General features: G+C 43.5%; 3 protein-coding genes and 1 long non-coding RNA gene across 4 annotated transcripts; 1 reads left to right on the forward strand and 3 right to left on the reverse strand.

Annotated features, from left to right (window-relative positions):
* Positions 1–2,311: 2,311 nt before the first annotated feature.
* Positions 2,312–4,825, reverse strand: LOC138629888 (E3 ubiquitin-protein ligase TRIM39-like). The gene is made up of 2 exons (XM_069713870.1): positions 4,694–4,825; positions 2,312–4,470 (listed from the first exon to the last, which is right to left on the reverse strand). The coding sequence occupies exon 2, from the start codon at positions 4,459–4,461 to the stop codon at positions 2,818–2,820; it is 1,644 nt and encodes a 547-aa protein (XP_069569971.1). The 5' UTR covers positions 4,462–4,470; positions 4,694–4,825; the 3' UTR covers positions 2,312–2,817.
* A 2,509-nt stretch (positions 4,826–7,334) lies between these two features.
* LOC138629889 (E3 ubiquitin-protein ligase TRIM21-like) lies at positions 7,335–9,484 on the reverse strand. Its single transcript, XM_069713871.1, has one exon. The coding sequence runs from the start codon at positions 9,482–9,484 to the stop codon at positions 7,841–7,843; it is 1,644 nt and encodes a 547-aa protein (XP_069569972.1). The 3' UTR covers positions 7,335–7,840.
* LOC138629891 (uncharacterized) lies at positions 9,485–10,338 on the forward strand. The gene is made up of 3 exons (XR_011311592.1): positions 9,485–9,659; positions 9,875–9,907; positions 10,267–10,338. It is a non-coding gene; the product is annotated as an uncharacterized lncRNA (long non-coding RNA).
* A 2,671-nt stretch (positions 10,339–13,009) lies between these two features.
* On the reverse strand, positions 13,010–15,411 carry LOC138629890 (E3 ubiquitin-protein ligase TRIM21-like). Its single transcript, XM_069713872.1, has 2 exons — positions 15,201–15,411; positions 13,010–14,979 (listed from the first exon to the last, which is right to left on the reverse strand). Exon 2 carries the CDS (start codon positions 14,968–14,970, stop codon positions 13,327–13,329), a length of 1,644 nt encoding a protein of 547 aa, XP_069569973.1. The 5' UTR covers positions 14,971–14,979; positions 15,201–15,411; the 3' UTR covers positions 13,010–13,326.
* Between the last annotated feature and the right edge of the window lie 1,146 nt (positions 15,412–16,557).

Genomic DNA, 16,557 nt, shown 5'->3' on the forward strand with positions numbered 1-16,557 from the left:
ATAAGTGTTCATTTCCAACCAGCGAGGCTCCGCCCCCTCTCCTCTCACCACCAAAACAAACTGCTGCTAGCCAACCGCTACAACAGGAAGTGACGGGGTTTGTGGGAAATGTGGTCGTATGATGGGAATGAGGAATATGTTAAACGAGTTCTATACTCAGCCAACTCCTACAAATATCTGAAGGTAAAGGTCGAATACTTCTATGAATAAATTAGCACAACTTTCTTCAAACACGTTTTCACTTGAGTGCAGACAGGATATACAATTTTTTAAATTGTATTGAAACACAGAGTGACGGAGTCTGAATGCTTCCTGTGGCGACTGCAGGGCCAACAAGTAGAATTTTTCCTGACTTCATGTAACCAGATTCAATTATTTTTATATTTTATCTTAAATCTTGCAGAAGTTCCAGACCTCTCGGCTCTAATTCAAATTTTCATATGAACGAGAAAGTTAGCAAGCAGACGGGACAGAAGGCGGAGCATGCATCGGCTGAAGAGTCACATATTTGATCAGAGGCTGGTGGAGGTGAAAACCGAGATAAAAGGAGCGTGAAGGACAAGTGCAGAAGGAAGTTAAGATTTAGATCCTGCACTTAAAATCACAATGTTCTACGTATGTTGCTTTATAAATACAGTTGTCGGGTTTTAGCGGAGAATATTTTCATTTTGGTCTCTTGTGTGCAGAGAAGTTTGCTACAGAACCTTTCTGCCTTTGGTTTTTGCTGCTGCAGGACAGGTTCTGTAGCTCTGCAGCCGTTCATGTTTCTGGACGTTTTCATCACATCCATCATCAACTGCAGGTGTTTTCTCAGGTCCACCCGTCCTCTGTTCATTCTCAGGTCCACCCGTCCTCTGTTCATTCTCAGGTCCACCCGTCCTCTGTTCATTCTCAGGTCCACCCGTCCTCTGTTCATTCTCAGGTCCACCCGTCCTCTGTTTATTCTCCATTCACGAAGGCCATGAAGGGCACAGTCTTCAGACTCTGCCTCCTTCCCAGGGGACATGCTGGTCAGGCCCAGGAGTTCCACAAAGTGCCCTTTCCACCTCCTGACAACATCCCCAGTCCGAATCATCAGTCCTCCTCCTCCACTGAGAACAGCCGGGGTAAGCACTGTTTCCCTTTCTTGAGGATTGTTTGCCAGAACTTTCTTGAGGCCAATTGAAAGTCCTTCTCTCTGGCTTGCCCCAAATTCCTCCCACACCTGAGTTTGGGCATCTGAGACTGCCGCAGCCCTTCTGGCTTGCTGCTACCTCTAGGCCAGTCAGACCCAAAAGGCCTCCTTCTCCAGCTTAACGGCTTCCCTTCACCCTCGTGTCCACCACTGCGTTCTTGCGTTGCTGCTGCGAAAGGAAACGAATGAGTTTCTGACCACAACTCCTGCTGGCCGCATCCCCAATGGAGGTTTTGAACACATTCCATTTGGATTCTATGTCCTCAACCTCCCCCGAGATGCTTGAGAAGCTCTTCTGGAGGTGGGTATTGAAGACCTCCCGGCACGGGCTTTTCCCAGCCGACTGCCCTGCCATGTGATACAACTCACCACCAGGTGGTGATCATTTAACAGCTCTGCTCCTCTCTTCACCCAATTGTCCAAGAGACACGGTGCCTAAACAACAAATCTCAGGACCTCATCAACACTGTCGGTCGCATAATCCAATGGGGGACAGATTTCAGGGTAACACCAATGTGAAGGCAGACTGCTGGAAGATACAGTGAATCACTACCACCCCATAATGTACAAATCAAAGTGGTTTAATTCCTACAGATGACTCCTTTAAAGAGGGCCGGTGCAGCTCTGTCTGTCAGGGTTTGTTTCCTCCTTCCTGTATCTCACTGAGTTTATTGCAGCTCATAGACCACTTTTAGAAAATAGGGTCAAACAAACGAACTGATGGTTTAATATTTAACAAATTGTTGGATTTTAACAGCTTCTTATTTCATCCACTATGACAAATCTTCATGTGAAAAGAGACTGAAGCTGTCAGATAAATGTGGTGGAGTGGAAGGAGACAGTAGCTGAACATGGAAATACTCAAGTAAAGTACAAATACCTCCAAATCGTAATTGAGTACTTGAGTAAATGTACTTAAATGTTACTTTCCACCACAGACTCTTCTCATGTTGTTACTGGATGTAAACAGGAAGTTGAGGTGTTTATGTTGTTGCCTAATGGCTGCTGTTCTGATGCCATCTGCTGGACACAGAGAGGAAATACACCCGGCTAAAAAGTTTCAAAATAAAACACTTTTAACAATCTCAGCGTTATAATATTGATCATTATAAAAACAGTGGAGGCTGAAAACAGATATTATTTTCAGAATCTGCTTTATTGGTCAAATTTAATAACACATACATCGTCTGTCAGTGTACTGACACTCATGATTGATTAATCTGCTGATTGTTTCCTACATTAACTGATCAATAATATGACATGTAGCCCATAAACACCCCAACATGTTGATGTTTCGTACCTGCCTCTCACTGCTGCAGTTATTACATCACATTATGTTACATTTGATTGTAAAATCTCTTCATCAAAAAACAGAAAAACCTTCAACCTGCAGAGAAAATGTGTTTCCTGCTCAGACGTGTTGATGTTGTGACTCTGAAGCTTTCTGACACTCTGACAGAAACATTCCAGCTCAGGACATCATGACTTTTAATGCTGCATCATCACATCAGACAGGAAACAGTGGGGACATACTGGACATCAGAGGAGACACATTTCCCTCAGCCTCAGTCCCACAGACCGGATCACAGAGAACCTTTTTAATAAGTACGTTCACTGATGGAGACGCTTCATCATGAAACAGATCAGGCAGTTTGATTGACAGGAGAGATGATCAGAGGTGCAGAGTTTTTACCACCTTCATTAAGACAGGGACTGAAGTATGGGAGGAGTTTGTCAGTGAAGGAGCAGCCAGTAAAGGAGTAGATAAGAGCTGCAGCATCGACATCATAAAAGGAGACCAGACCCTCCTCATAATCCACAAACACCCCCACCTTCTCAGGACCAGACCCAAGACTCAGACGGACTGAAGGACCAGCAAGAGCTTTGTATTCATTTCCATTTCTCAGACATATAGTCCAGAAACCTTTCTGAGGAGTTGCTGTGATGCTTCCCTTCCTGTTGATCGACTCTCTGACCACTCCTAAATCCCAGTCCGTCTTTCCTTTAACCTGAACCTCAAAGTAAAATCTGCCTGCAGAGAAACTCTGTTTTGCTAAAACACAAACACATTTAGAAAACCTCTCTGGGTTGTCTGGAAGATTCTTCCTCACATCACCATGGTTCACTTGTTTCCCGTCATCAGACAGGATGATGTTAGGATGTGCTGTATCAGGATCCAGAGTCACGTCCACTGCAGACTGCTGGAGTCTCTTCAGCTCGGCCTCAAACAGCAGCTTCCTCTTTTTCCTGAGCGTCTCCTCCAGCTGAACCACAGCTCTCACCACAGTCCCCTCATATGATGGTGGACGGACGCTGACCTCTGTCCGGTCCTCGGTGGGTGGAGCAGCTGTCAGGGACGAGAAGTTTTGGAGGAGGTGGAGGTGGTCTGCAGAGCGTGAGAGCTGCTCCACCTCAGAGCTCCTCTTCATCAGCTCAGAGATTTCCTGCTGCAGATCTGTGATGAAACCTTCAGCCTGTTTCTCTACTGTTTCCTGCTTCTCTTGGATCTCCTCTATGAGCTCGTTCAGGCCTCTCTCAGCCGCCTCCTTCAGAGCAGTGAACACCTCAACACCTTCTGCTTTCTCTCTGTCTGCAGCAGCTTTACTCGTCTTCACCGACTCTTTGAGCTCCTCAATCTTCAGTCGTCTCTTCTGGATCATCTGCTGAATCTCAGCCTCTGTCTTCCCCAGCTCTGCCTTCTTTCCTTCAGATTCTTCTCTCAGAGGAACCAACTCGTGTGTCTTGTGGTCTAAAACAGAGCAGAGCATGCAGACACATGTCTGGTCGGTCTGACAGAACAGCTCCAGAGGTTTATGGTGCTTCGTACACATCCTGCCTTCCAGGTTCTCCACAGGCTCCGTCAGCTGATGTCTTTTCAGGCTGGACGTTGTCAGATGAGGCTGCAGGTGAGTCTCACAGTAGGAGGTCAGACACACCAGGCAGGACTTGAGGGCCTTCAGTTTGGTTCCAGTGCAGACGTCACAGGGAACTTCTCCTGGTTTGGCAGCTTGTTGCTCTGAGCTGCTGCTGCTGGCTTTCTGTTGAGCTTCATGTCTGAACTGAGCAACCATCTCAGAGAACAACGTGTTGACTCTCAGCTGAGGTCTAGTGTCGAACTTCTCTTCACACATGGGACACTGACACCTGTCGGTAACGGTCCAGTGTTGAGTGATGCAGTTTTTGCAGAAGTTGTGTCCACATGGTGTGCTGACTGGATCAGTGAACACATCCAGACAGATGGAGCACAGAAACTGATCCTCAGAGAGAAGACAGCTGGCAGCAGACATGTCTGCAGTCTGAGGACAAAAGTCAAAGAGGGAAAAACATCATTTTAAAAAGAGTTATGAAGACAAATATTCTTCTATTGTTTCTTCTGTTCTACAGCTGAACTTCACAGAGTTAATGTGACATGAGGAGTCGGTACAAAATCAAAGGAGTTGAACTTCCTGTTTGATTGAAGCTGTAAGTTTTGTGTTGATGCTGGTTGTTGAAACAGTAAATCTGATCAGCTGTACTCACCAGTGTTGGACTCAGGTGTTGAGGAAGAACAGATGAAGTTTATTTTATCTTCAGATAGAAACACAGAGATTCGTCTCGACTGCAGCTCTGCCGTCTCTCTGACTAACTTTCACTTTCACTTTAAGGTGACCTTGAATCTCGTGTTTCCAGTTTGGCTCCCCCTCTCTGCTGCTGTTTGTCAGGGTGTGTTTCCTCATTCAGGTTCAGACATTATTAAAGTTACAACACTGTTTCCCAAAAAGTTGGGATGCTGTGTAAAATGAAATAAAAATAAATATGATTTACAAATCACTCATTTAAATGAAAATATACCAAAGACAACATAACTGTTGATACTCAAAGTTCATTGTTTTATGAAAAATATATTCTTATTTTGAGTTTGATGGCAGCAACACATCTAAAAAACTTTTTGGAATATGGTAAACAAAAGACTGGAAAAGTTGTGTATAGCTAAAAAAAAAAAAAAAAAAAAAAAAAAAAACACCTGGTGGAACATCTCACTACTAATTAGGTTACTTGGCAACAGATCAGCAACATTATTGGATATAAAAGAGCATTTCAGAGAGGCAGAGTCTCTCAGAAGTGAAGATGGGGAGAGGAAACTTTTCTGAAGTTTCAGATCATGACAGATGGTCGTGCTGGAAAAGACATAAAAGAAATTTGTTTAAAAAAATTAATTGTTCATTGAAAAGAAGTCAATGTGAGTTTTCCAGTGAGACCTGGATGCAGTTTACACACAAAATGCTGATGATGGCTGAATTTTTAATAACATTCATAACGGACACTCAAATCTTATTAACATCTATGACATCAAACATGATCCTCCTGAAGCATCAGACTGCACCCAGCCAATAGTTTCAACATGTCATTTATTGGATCAACATTCTTCATTAAAACGCCCATCAACATGTACAATATTACAATATATACACATTATTTTTGTATGTACAGCAGGTGGAGACCAGCAGCCTTCAACGGGGACTAAAATCTGCAGCAGGACGCCGTCAGTGTCCGAACATCTCCTGCGAGGCGTAGGTCATGTAGAGGAAGCCGTCCTCGTCCTGGTGATCTTTGTACACCTGCGCCATGGTGAGCGACATGCTGGCCAACCCGCTGTTGTTGATGAGCAGGTAGAAGGCCTGACTGGGCAGCAGAGCCATCCGGTTCCTGAGACACAAGACGAAGAGCTGCTTTAAATGAGTGTCGTTCTGCCGGCTGCACGTCGCCCGTTAGCTGCGTCACATGACACGCCGAGTCGGCACAAATCTCTGTAATGAGCCGTCTGCGACCAGACTCCATTAAAATTCTAAGCATTTTAAGGAATTAAAACAAGAAACACTCTTGCATGTAAAACCCAGAATGCACTGCAAGAGGAAAATGAGCCGCTGCTCGCAGTTTTAAAAACTTTAACGTTCCTTTGTGTCAGATAATCGACTGAAGTCCCCACATTTATCTAAAAGGTGACATTTTGTCACACCGTCAGTGCTTCGTCTGCTGGCTGTCGTTTCCAAGTTATTCCAGAGCTGCCACCAAAATGATGCAACACTTTCTACAAAATTAAAAAAAAAAAAAAGTCAACAAACCATCGGAAAGAAAAACTGTTCTTCAAACTAAAGTTTCTCTTCTACTGCTGGTACTATGCACTTATTTTAGGTTTCCCCATCGGGCAGAAATTCTGGGTAGTATTCTTCAGGAGCCGGTACTAAAAACACCGACTACACAGAGGGAATCATTACAATCACAGCGTCATGAGACACCGAGCTGTTTATTTTAGTCACTGGACTACTTGATTAAATCATGTTAGCATTGGAGTCGTTCAGACACTGGAATCATCTGATCAATAAACAGAGCGGAGACATGATTCCTAACCAGAGTTACCCTGTAGTAGTAGTATCCTCATGTTTGCTGTGTGTCACATGCTGTGAACAGTTAGTTGGGTTAATAGTTACGATTCTCCTTCTAAACCAAACTAATCTCATCAACACTGCTGGTCACATAATCTGATGGGGGACAGAGTTAAATGTAACACCAATCTGTAGGCAGACTGCTGGAAGGTGCATTGACTCAATACCGCCCCCTAGTGTACAAAACAAAGTGGTTTCATTACAGAGATTACTTTTTTTTTAAAGAGTGCCGGCGCAGCTCAGGGCTTGTTTCCTCCTTCCTGTGTCTCACTGAGTTTATTACAGCTCACAGATCAGTTTTACAAAATGACTTCAAATAAACAAACTGATGGTTTAAGTTTTAACAAATCGTCAGATTTTAACAGTTTATTTCGTCCACTGTGACAAATCTTCACGTGAAAAGTGACTGAAGCTGTCAGATAAATGTGGTGGAGTGGAAGGAGACAGCAGCTGAACATGGAAGTACTCAAGTAAAGTAAAAATACCTCCAAATTTTACTTAAGTACTTCAATAAATGTACTGTTACTTTCCACCACAGACTCTTCTCCCGTTGTTCCTGGATGTGAACAGGAAGTTGAGGTGTTCATGTTGTTACCTAATGGCTGCTGTTCTGATACCCTCTGCTGGACAAAGAGTGGAAATACATCAGGCTAAAAAGTTTCAAAATAAAATATTTTTCACAATCTCAGCATTATAATATTGATCATTTTACAAACAGTGGAGGCTGAAAACAGATATTATTTTCAGAATCTGCTTTATTGGTCAAATTTAATAACACATACATCGTCTGTCAGTGTACTGACACTCATGATTGATTAATCTGCTGATTGTTTCCTACATTAACTGATCAATAATATGACATGTAGCCCATAAACACCCCAACATGTTGATGTTTCGTACCTGCCTCTCACTGCTGCAGTTATTACATCACATTATGTTACATTTGATTGTAAAATCTCTTCATCAAAAAACAGAAAAACCTTCAACCTGCAGAGAAAATGTGTTTCCTGCTCAGACGTGTTGATGTTGTGACTCTGAAGCTTTCTGACACTCTGACAGAAACATTCCAGCTCAGGACATCATGACTTTTAATGCTGCATCATCACATCAGACAGGAAACAGTGGGGACATACTGGACATCAGAGGAGACACATTTCCCTCAGCCTCAGTCCCACAGACCGGATCACAGAGAACCTTTTTAATAAGTACGTTCACTGATGGAGACGCTTCATCATGAAACAGATCAGGCAGTTTGATTGACAGGAGAGATGATCAGAGGTGCAGAGTTTTTACCACCTTCATTAAGACAGGGGCTGAAGAATGGGAGGAGTTTGTCAGTGAAGGAGCAGCCAGTAAAGGAGTAGATAAGAGCTGCAGCATCGACATCATAAAAGGAGACCAGACCCTCCTCATAATCCACAAACACCCCCACCTTCTCAGGACCAGACCCAAGACTCAGACGGACTGAAGGGTCAGCCCAAGCTTCATATTCATTTCCATTTCTCAACCATATAGTCCAGAAACCTTCCTGAGGAGAAACTGTAATGTTTCCCTTCCTGTTGATCGACTCTCTGACCACTCCTAAATCCCATTCCGTCTTTCCTTTAACCTGAACCTCAAAGTAAAATCTGCCTGCAGAGAAACTCTGTTTTGCTAAAACAGAGACACAGAAAGAAAACCTCTCTGGGTTGTCTGGAAGATTCTTCCTCACATCACCATGGTTCACTTGTTTCCCGTCATCAGACAGGATGAGTTCAGGATGTGCTGTATCAGGATCCAGAGTCACGTCCACTGCAGACTGCTGGAGTCTCTTCAGCTCGGCCTCAAACAGCAGCTTCCTCTTTTTCCTGAGCGTCTCCTCCAGCTGAACCACAGCTCTCACCACAGTCCCCTCATATGATGGTGGACGGACGCTGACCTCTGTCCGGTCCTCGGTGGGTGGAGCAGCTGTCAGGGACGAGAAGTTTTGGAGGAGGTGGAGGTGGTCTGCAGAGCGTGAGAGCTGCTCCACCTCAGAGCTCCTCTTCATCAGCTCAGAGATTTCCTGCTGCAGATCTGTGATGAAACCTTCAGCCTGTTTCTCTACTGTTTCCTGCTTCTCTTGGATCTCCTCTATGAGCTCGTTCAGGCCTCTCTCAGCCGCCTCCTTCAGAGCAGTGAACACCTCAACACCTTCTGCTTTCTCTCTGTCTGCAGCAGCTTTACTCGTCTTCACCGACTCTTTGAGCTCCTCAATCTTCAGTCGTCTCTTCTGGATCATCTGCTGAATCTCAGCCTCTGTCTTCCCCAGCTCTGCCTTCTTTCCTTCATATTCTTCTCTCAGAGGAACCAACTCGTGTGTCTTGTGGTCTAAAACAGAGCAGAGCATGCAGACACATGTCTGGTCGGTCTGACAGAACAGCTCCAGAGGTTTATGGTGCTTCGTACACATCCTGCCTTCCAGGTTCTCCACAGGCTCCGTCAGCTGATGTCTTTTCAGGCTGGACGTTGTCAGATGAGGCTGCAGGTGAGTCTCACAGTAGGAGGTCAGACACACCAGGCAGGACTTGAGGGCCTTCAGTTTGGTTCCAGTGCAGACGTCACAGGGAACTTCTCCTGGTTTGGCAGCTTGTTGCTCTGAGCTGCTGCTGCTGGCTTTCTGTTGAGATTCATGTCTGAACTGAGCAACCATCTCAGAGATGAACGTGTTGATGTTTAGTTCAGGTATTCTCTGGAACACCTTATTACACATGGGACACTGACACCTGTCGGTAACGGTCCAGTGTTGAGTGATGCAGTTTTTGCAGAAGTTGTGTCCACATGGTGTGCTGACTGGATCAGTGAACACATCCAGACAGATGGAGCACAGAAACTGATCCTCAGAGAGAAGACAGCTGGCAGCAGACATGTCTGCAGTCTGAGGACAAAAGTCAAAGAGGGAAAAACATCATTTTAAAAAGAGTTATGAAGACAAATATTCTTCTGTTGATTCTTCTGTTCTACAGCTGAACTTCACAGAGTTAATGTGACACGAGGAGTCGGTACGAAATGAAAGGAGTTGAACTTCCTGTTTGATTGAAGCTGTAAGTTTTGTGTTGATGCTGGTTGTTGAAACAGTAAATCTGATCAGCTGTACTCACCAGTGTTGGACTCAGGTGTTGAGGAAGAACTGATGAAGTTTATTTTATCTTCAGAAAGAAACACAGAGATTCGTCTCGACTGCAGCTCTTCTGTCTCTCTGACTAACTTTATCTTTCACTTTTTCACTTTAAGGTGACCTGGAATCTAGTTTTTCCAGTTTGGCTCCGCCTCTCTGCTGCTGTTTGTCAAGGTGAGTTTCCTCATTCAGGTTCAGACATTAATTAAAGTTACAACACTGTTTCCCAAAAAATTGGGATGCTGTATAAAACGTAATTCAAAATATATGTGAATATTTATAAATTATGTAAACTAATTTTAAGTGAAAATGGACCAAAGACAACATATCAAATGTTGAAACTGAAAAAAGTTACATTGTTTTCTGAAAAATATATTCTTATTTTAAATTTGATAGCAGCAACACATCTCAAAAAGTTGAAATAGAGTCAAAATTGCAAAGAATTTGTGGATTTTGAGAGTCAAAGTCAGTCTGACTCAGAGACACAGCAGGAGGGAATAACACCTGTCTCACCTGTCTCCGTCTGTCCTCAGCTGGACGTTAAAGACACTCGTTTCCAGGCCATGTTCACCTCCCATCTGTTCAACCTGGACCCCTACAACCCCAGCTACAAGATGACCAGAGCCAAGCAGAGAAAGCATCCTGGCCGAGAAGCAGCGCCGGTGGGAGGAGGAGGAGGAAGAGGGGCGGCGCCACACGCTCGGCGGTCAGGAGACCACGCCCACACAGGCAAGTGCGAAGAGTAAACAGGAAGCAGCGGGGAAGATGCGGGAAAGTGACGTCGGCGCTCCAAATAAAGCGATGGACACGAGTCTGTCGCTGCTCGACAAGTCGATTAAAAGCAAAACGGAGAAGTTTCAGGCTCGGAAGAAGCAGAAACTCACGTAGAGACCTCGTTTCTACGAACACCGACGGTCCTGGAGTCAGACACTCGTCAGGTCGAGTCCTCCTGACCGGACACCATCCACTTCCTGTCACCTGGAAACAACATGAACTGAATCCTGCTGCCTCACATCAGGTTATATTTTTATTTCTCTTCTCATTAAATCGTTTACAAACAGAACTAAGTTTGTGTGGGTTGGTCCTTTTTAATGTGACAGTTTCATTCAGACATCAAGTATCACTTTAAAGACATTTATTAACGTGGTGTTACTGACGTCTGCTTCCAGCTGCATTACATCTAAAGACTCATTAAACGTTTATCTGCCGCATTTAACTGAAACATCCTGAAGGTGCTTCTGTTACAGCCGCTCCTATTGGTCGACAGAAACCTGAGAGGTCGGTCTCCTCCGGGCTGCAGCCAATAAAACGCAATGACACCTGTCATGTCCGGATGAATCTCATGGTTTGATTGTGAAATCAAAGTCACGAAATCAACTGCAGTCACACACACACACACACACACACACACACACACACACACACACACACACACACACACACACACACACACACACACACACACACACACACACTGATCTGATCATAATTCTGAAAACAAACTAAAGTGCTTTTAAGTCCTACAGATTACTCCTTTAAAGAGGGCCGGTGCAGCTCTGTCTGACAGGGTTTATTTCCTCCTCCTTGTATCTCAGAGTTTATTGCAGCTCACAGATCAGTTTTACAAAATGAGGTCAAACAAACAAACTGCTGGTTTAATATTTAAGAAATTGTTGGATTTGAACAATTTATTTCATCCATTGTGATAAATCTTCATGTGAAATGTGACTGAAGCTGTCAGATAAATGTGGTGGAGTGGAAGGAGACAGTAGCTAAACATTTAAATACACCAGTAAACTACAAATACCTCCAAATCGTACTTTAGTAAATGTACTCCGTTACTTTCCACCACAGACTCTTCTCATGTTGTTCCTGGATGTAAACAGGAAGTTGAGGTGTTTATGTTGTTACCTAATGGCTGCTGCTGATGCCCTCTGCTGGCCACAGATAGGAGATACACCAGGCTAAAAAGTTTCAAAATAAAACATTTTTCACAATCTCAGTGTAACCCACGTTAGTTTTACCAACAACTAAAGGGTTAACTCACACATGCAATACCGACGTTTACCAGAGGGGCGCTGTGGTGCACGTCGGGAGATCAAAGCCTTCTACCGGAAGAAGACCCTTTATGTCTCCAATGAAACAACAGTTAGCCGTTGGTGTAGAGCTACAAAGGAGGACAGTTGTTTAGTTGGGCTAAAGATATCTATCAGGAGAGAAGAGAAAAAAAACCAGTCGGAGATAAATTTTAATTTGTTGATGAATATTATTTTACGTGGTTGATATCTGTGATTGTGGAGCTACATGGACGCGACGGGGCTAGCTAAGCGCTAGCTAAGCGTTAGGGGTTAATGCGTCGGGACCTGTTGAGGCGAGCGGGAACGATGACGTCATGTTCTTGTTTTAGCGCCAGAAGTTAAACGGTCAGATTGAGAACAGCTGTTGAGTGTGTTGCTTAGTAACGGTGGACGTTTAAATTATGCCTGTTAGGTATAAGTAATGCCACTGAGACATGAGTACATGTGTGTGTGAAATATGTTGGTATGTTAATATTGACCATAGTGAATATATATATATATATATATATATATATGTTTATAAATTACAGTACTGACATCGTATTCAATTCTGCTGTATGCAGATTGCTGACCCTGTGATCCCTGATCAATTTCGCTGTGGGTGAAGCTGCATTTGGGCTTCTTGGATTCTCCTGCCGGAGCACCGACGAGCAAAAGATTCAGGTAAGAGTTAGTCTGAGAGCCTCCAGACATAAACTACCCGGTAGTAGACTGGAAGACAATAGACTGAAACTGACTGACTGGGAGAAATACCGTTATTGGGGTTATTATTTGAATTTGTAATTTTTCTTTATGTTGTTCCCTTGATTTTCTGTGTGTGTTAATAACTATAATAAATTGCAGTTCAGTTCCCTGTTTTAAACTGCAAACATTTGCCGTGTTTCATTCACTCCCAGAGCGACCTAAAGACGGTCCTAAACTTAACACAGGAAATCTAGTGTGTTACATAGACCTACATCAGCATTATAATATTGATCATTACAAAAACAGTGGAGGCTGAAAACAGATATTATTTTCAGAATCTGTTTTATTGGTCAAATTTAATAACACATGCATCGTCTGTCAGTGTACTGACACTCATGATTGATTAATCTGCTATTTGTTTCCTACATTAACTGATCAATAATATGACATGTAGCCCATAAACACCCCAACATGTTGATGTTTCGTACCTGCCTCTCACTGCTGCAGTTATTACATCACATTATGTTACATTTGATTGTAAAATCTCTTCATCAAAAAACAGAAAAACCTTCAACCTGCAGAGAAAATGTGTTTCCTGCTCAGACGTGTTGATGTTGTGACTCTGAAGCTTTCTGACACTCTGACAGAAACATTCCAGCTCAGGACATCATGACTTTTAATGCTGCATCATCACATCAGACAGGAAACAGTGGGGACATACTGGACATCAGAGGAGACACATTTCCCTCAGCCTCAGTCCCACAGACCGGATCACAGAGAACCTTTTTAATAAGTACGTTCACTGATGGAGACGCTTCATCATGAAACAGATCAGGCAGTTTGATTGACAGGAGAGATGATCAGAGGTGCAGAGTTTTTACCACCTTCATTAAGACAGGGATTTAAAAATGGGAAGAGTTTGTCAGTGAAGGAGCAGCCAGTAAAGGAGTAGATAAGAGCTGCAGCATCGACATCATAAAAGGAGACCAGACCCTCCTCATAATCCACAAACACCCCCACCTTCTCAGGACCAGACCCAAGACTCAGACGGACTGAAGGGTCAGCCCAAGCTTCATATTCATTTCCATTTCTCAACCATATAGTCCAGAAACCTTCCTGAGGAGAAACTGTAATGTTTCCCTTCCTGTTGATCGACTCTCTGACCACTCCTAAATCCCATTCCGTCTTTCCTTTAACCTGAACCTCAAAGTAAAATCTGCCTGCAGAGAAACTCTGTTTTGCTAAAACACAAACACATTTAGAAAACCTCTCTGGGTTGTCTGGAAGATTCTTCCTCACATCACCATGGTTCACTTGTTTCCCGTCATCAGACAGGATGAGTTTAGGATGTGCTGTATCAGGATCCAGAGTCACGTCCACTGCAGACTGCTGGAGTCTCTTCAGCTCGGCCTCAAACAGCAGCTTCCTCTTTTTCCTGAGCGTCTCCTCCAGCTGAACCACAGCTCTCACCACAGTCCCCTCATATGATGGTGGACGGACGCTGACCTCTGTCCGGTCCTCGGTGGGTGGAGCAGCTGTCAGGGACGAGAAGCTTTGGAGGAGGTGGAGGTGGTCTGCAGAGCGTGAGAGCTGCTCCACCTCAGAGCTCCTCTTCATCAGCTCAGAGATTTCCTGCTGCAGATCTGTGATGAAACCTTCAGCCTGTTTCTCTACTGTTTCCTGCTTCTCTTGGATCTCCTCTATGAGCTCGTTCAGGCCTCTCTCAGCCGCCTCCTTCAGAGCAGTGAACACCTCAACACCTTCTGCTTTCTCTCTGTCTGCAGCAGCTTTACTCGTCTTCACCGACTCTTTGAGCTCCTCAATCTTCAGTCGTCTCTTCTGGATCATCTGCTGAATCTCAGCCTCTGTCTTCCCCAGCTCTGCCTTCTTTCCTTCAGATTCTTCTCTCAGAGGAACCAACTCGTGTGTCTTGTGGTCTAAAACAGAGCAGAGCATGCAGACACATGTCTGGTCGGTCTGACAGAACAGCTCCAGAGGTTTATGGTGCTTCGTACACATCCTGCCTTCCAGGTTCTCCACAGGCTCCGTCAGCTGATGTCTTTTCAGGCTGGACGTTGTCAGATGAGGCTGCAGGTGAGTCTCACAGTAGGAGGTCAGACACACCAGGCAGGACTTGAGGGCCTTCAGTTTGGTTCCAGTGCAGACGTCACAGGGAACTTCTCCTGGTTTGGCAGCTTGTTGCTCTGAGCTGCTGCTGCTGGCTTTCTGTTGAGCTTCATGTCTGAACTGAGCAACCATCTCAGAGATGAATGTGTTGACTCTCAGCTGAGGTCTAGTGTTGAACTTCTCTTTACACATGGGACACTGACACCTGTTGGTAACGGTCCAGTGTTGAGTGATGCAGTTTTTGCAGAAGTTGTGTCCACATGGTGTGCTGACTGGATCAGTGAACACATCCAGACAGATGGAGCACAGAAACTGATCCTCAGAGAGAAGACAGCTGGCAGCAGACATGTCTGCAGTCTGAGGACAAAAGTCAAAGAGGGAAAAACATCATTTTAAAAAGAGTTATGAAGACAAATATTCTTCTATTGTTTCTTCTGTTCTACAGCTGAACTTCAGAGTTAAAGTGACACGAGGAGTCGGTACGAAATCAAAGGAGTTGAACTTCCTGTTTGATTGAAGCTGTAAGTTTTGTGTTGATGCTGGTTGTTGAAACAGTAAATCTGATCAGCTGTACTCACCAGTGTTGGACTCAGGTGTTGAGGAAGAACAGATGAAGTTTATTTTGTCTTCAGATAGAAACACAGAGATTCGTCTCGACTGCAGCTCTGCCGTCTCTCTGACTAACTTTATCTTTCACTTTTTCACTTTAATGTGACCTGTAATCTAGTTTTTCCAGTTTGGCTCCGCCTCTCTGCTGCTGTTTGTCAGGGTGTGTTTCCTCATTCAGGTTCAGACATTAATTAAAGTCACAACACTGTTTCCAAAAACAGTTGGGATAGTGTGTAAAATGTAATAAAATAAATGTGATGATTTATAAATCATGTGAACTCATATTTAATTGAAAATCGACCAAAAACAACATATCAACTGTTGAAACTGAGAAAGTGTATTTTAGAAAAAATATATGCTTTCTTAATAATTTGATGGCACCAACAAATCTCAAAAAGTTTGAACAGAGTCAAAATTACAATTAATTTGTGGATTTCATCATCTACAGTTCATAATATAATCAAATGATTCAGAGAATCTGGAGAAATCTCTGTACACAAGGGACAAGGCTGAATATTGGATGGTGGTGATCTTCGGGTCCTCAGGCAGCACTGCATTAAAAACAGACAAAATTCTTTAGTGGAAATCACTGCCTGGTCTCAGGAACACTTCTGAAAACAAATCTATTTGGGTTTAATTCCTAGAGATTACTCCTTTAAAGAGTGCCGGTGCAGCTCTGTCTGTCAGGGTTTGTTTCCTCCTTCCTGTATCTCACTGAGTTTATTGCAGCTCACAGATCAGTTTTACAAAATGAGGTCAAACAAACAAACTGCTGGTTTAATATTTAACAAATTGTTGGATTTTAACAACTTATTTCGTCCACTGTGACAAATCTTCATGTGAAAAGTGACTGAAGCTGTCAGATAAATGTGGTGGAGTGGAAGGAGACAGTAGCTGAACATTTAAATACTCTAGTAAACTACAAATACCTCCAAATCGTACTTTAGTAAATGTACTCAGTTACTTTCCACCACAGACTCTTCTCATGTTGTTCCTGGATGTAAACAGGAAGTTGAGGTGTTCATGTTGTTACCTAATGGCTGCTGTTCTGATGCCCTCTGCTGGACAAAGACAGGAAATACACCAGGCTAAAAAGTTTCAAAATAAAAGATTTTTCACAATCTCAGCATTATAATATTGATCATTTTAAAAACAGTGGAGGCTGAAAACAGATATTATTTTCAGAATATGCTTTATTGGTCAAATTTAATAACACATACATCGTCTGTCAGTGTACTGACACTCATGATTGATTAATCTGCTGATTGTTTCCTACATTAACTGATCAATAATATGACATGTAGCCCATAAACACCCCAACATGTT

This window comes from Brachyistius frenatus, unplaced genomic scaffold, assembly GCF_029030835.1.
Source record: "Brachyistius frenatus isolate BFR_SWC_R1_liver_20210118 unplaced genomic scaffold, ASM2903083v1 Contig_123, whole genome shotgun sequence".
NCBI classification, from domain to species: Eukaryota; Metazoa; Chordata; class Actinopteri; family Embiotocidae; genus Brachyistius; species Brachyistius frenatus.

Bases quoted from the DNA above. Each gene is read 5' to 3' on its own strand.
- LOC138629888 (XM_069713870.1), bottom strand. From the start codon at position 4,461: ATGTCTGCTGCCAGCTGTCTTCTCTCTGAGGATCAGTTTCTGTGCTCC.
- LOC138629889 (XM_069713871.1), bottom strand. From the start codon at position 9,484: ATGTCTGCTGCCAGCTGTCTTCTCTCTGAGGATCAGTTTCTGTGCTCC.
- LOC138629890 (XM_069713872.1), bottom strand. From the start codon at position 14,970: ATGTCTGCTGCCAGCTGTCTTCTCTCTGAGGATCAGTTTCTGTGCTCC.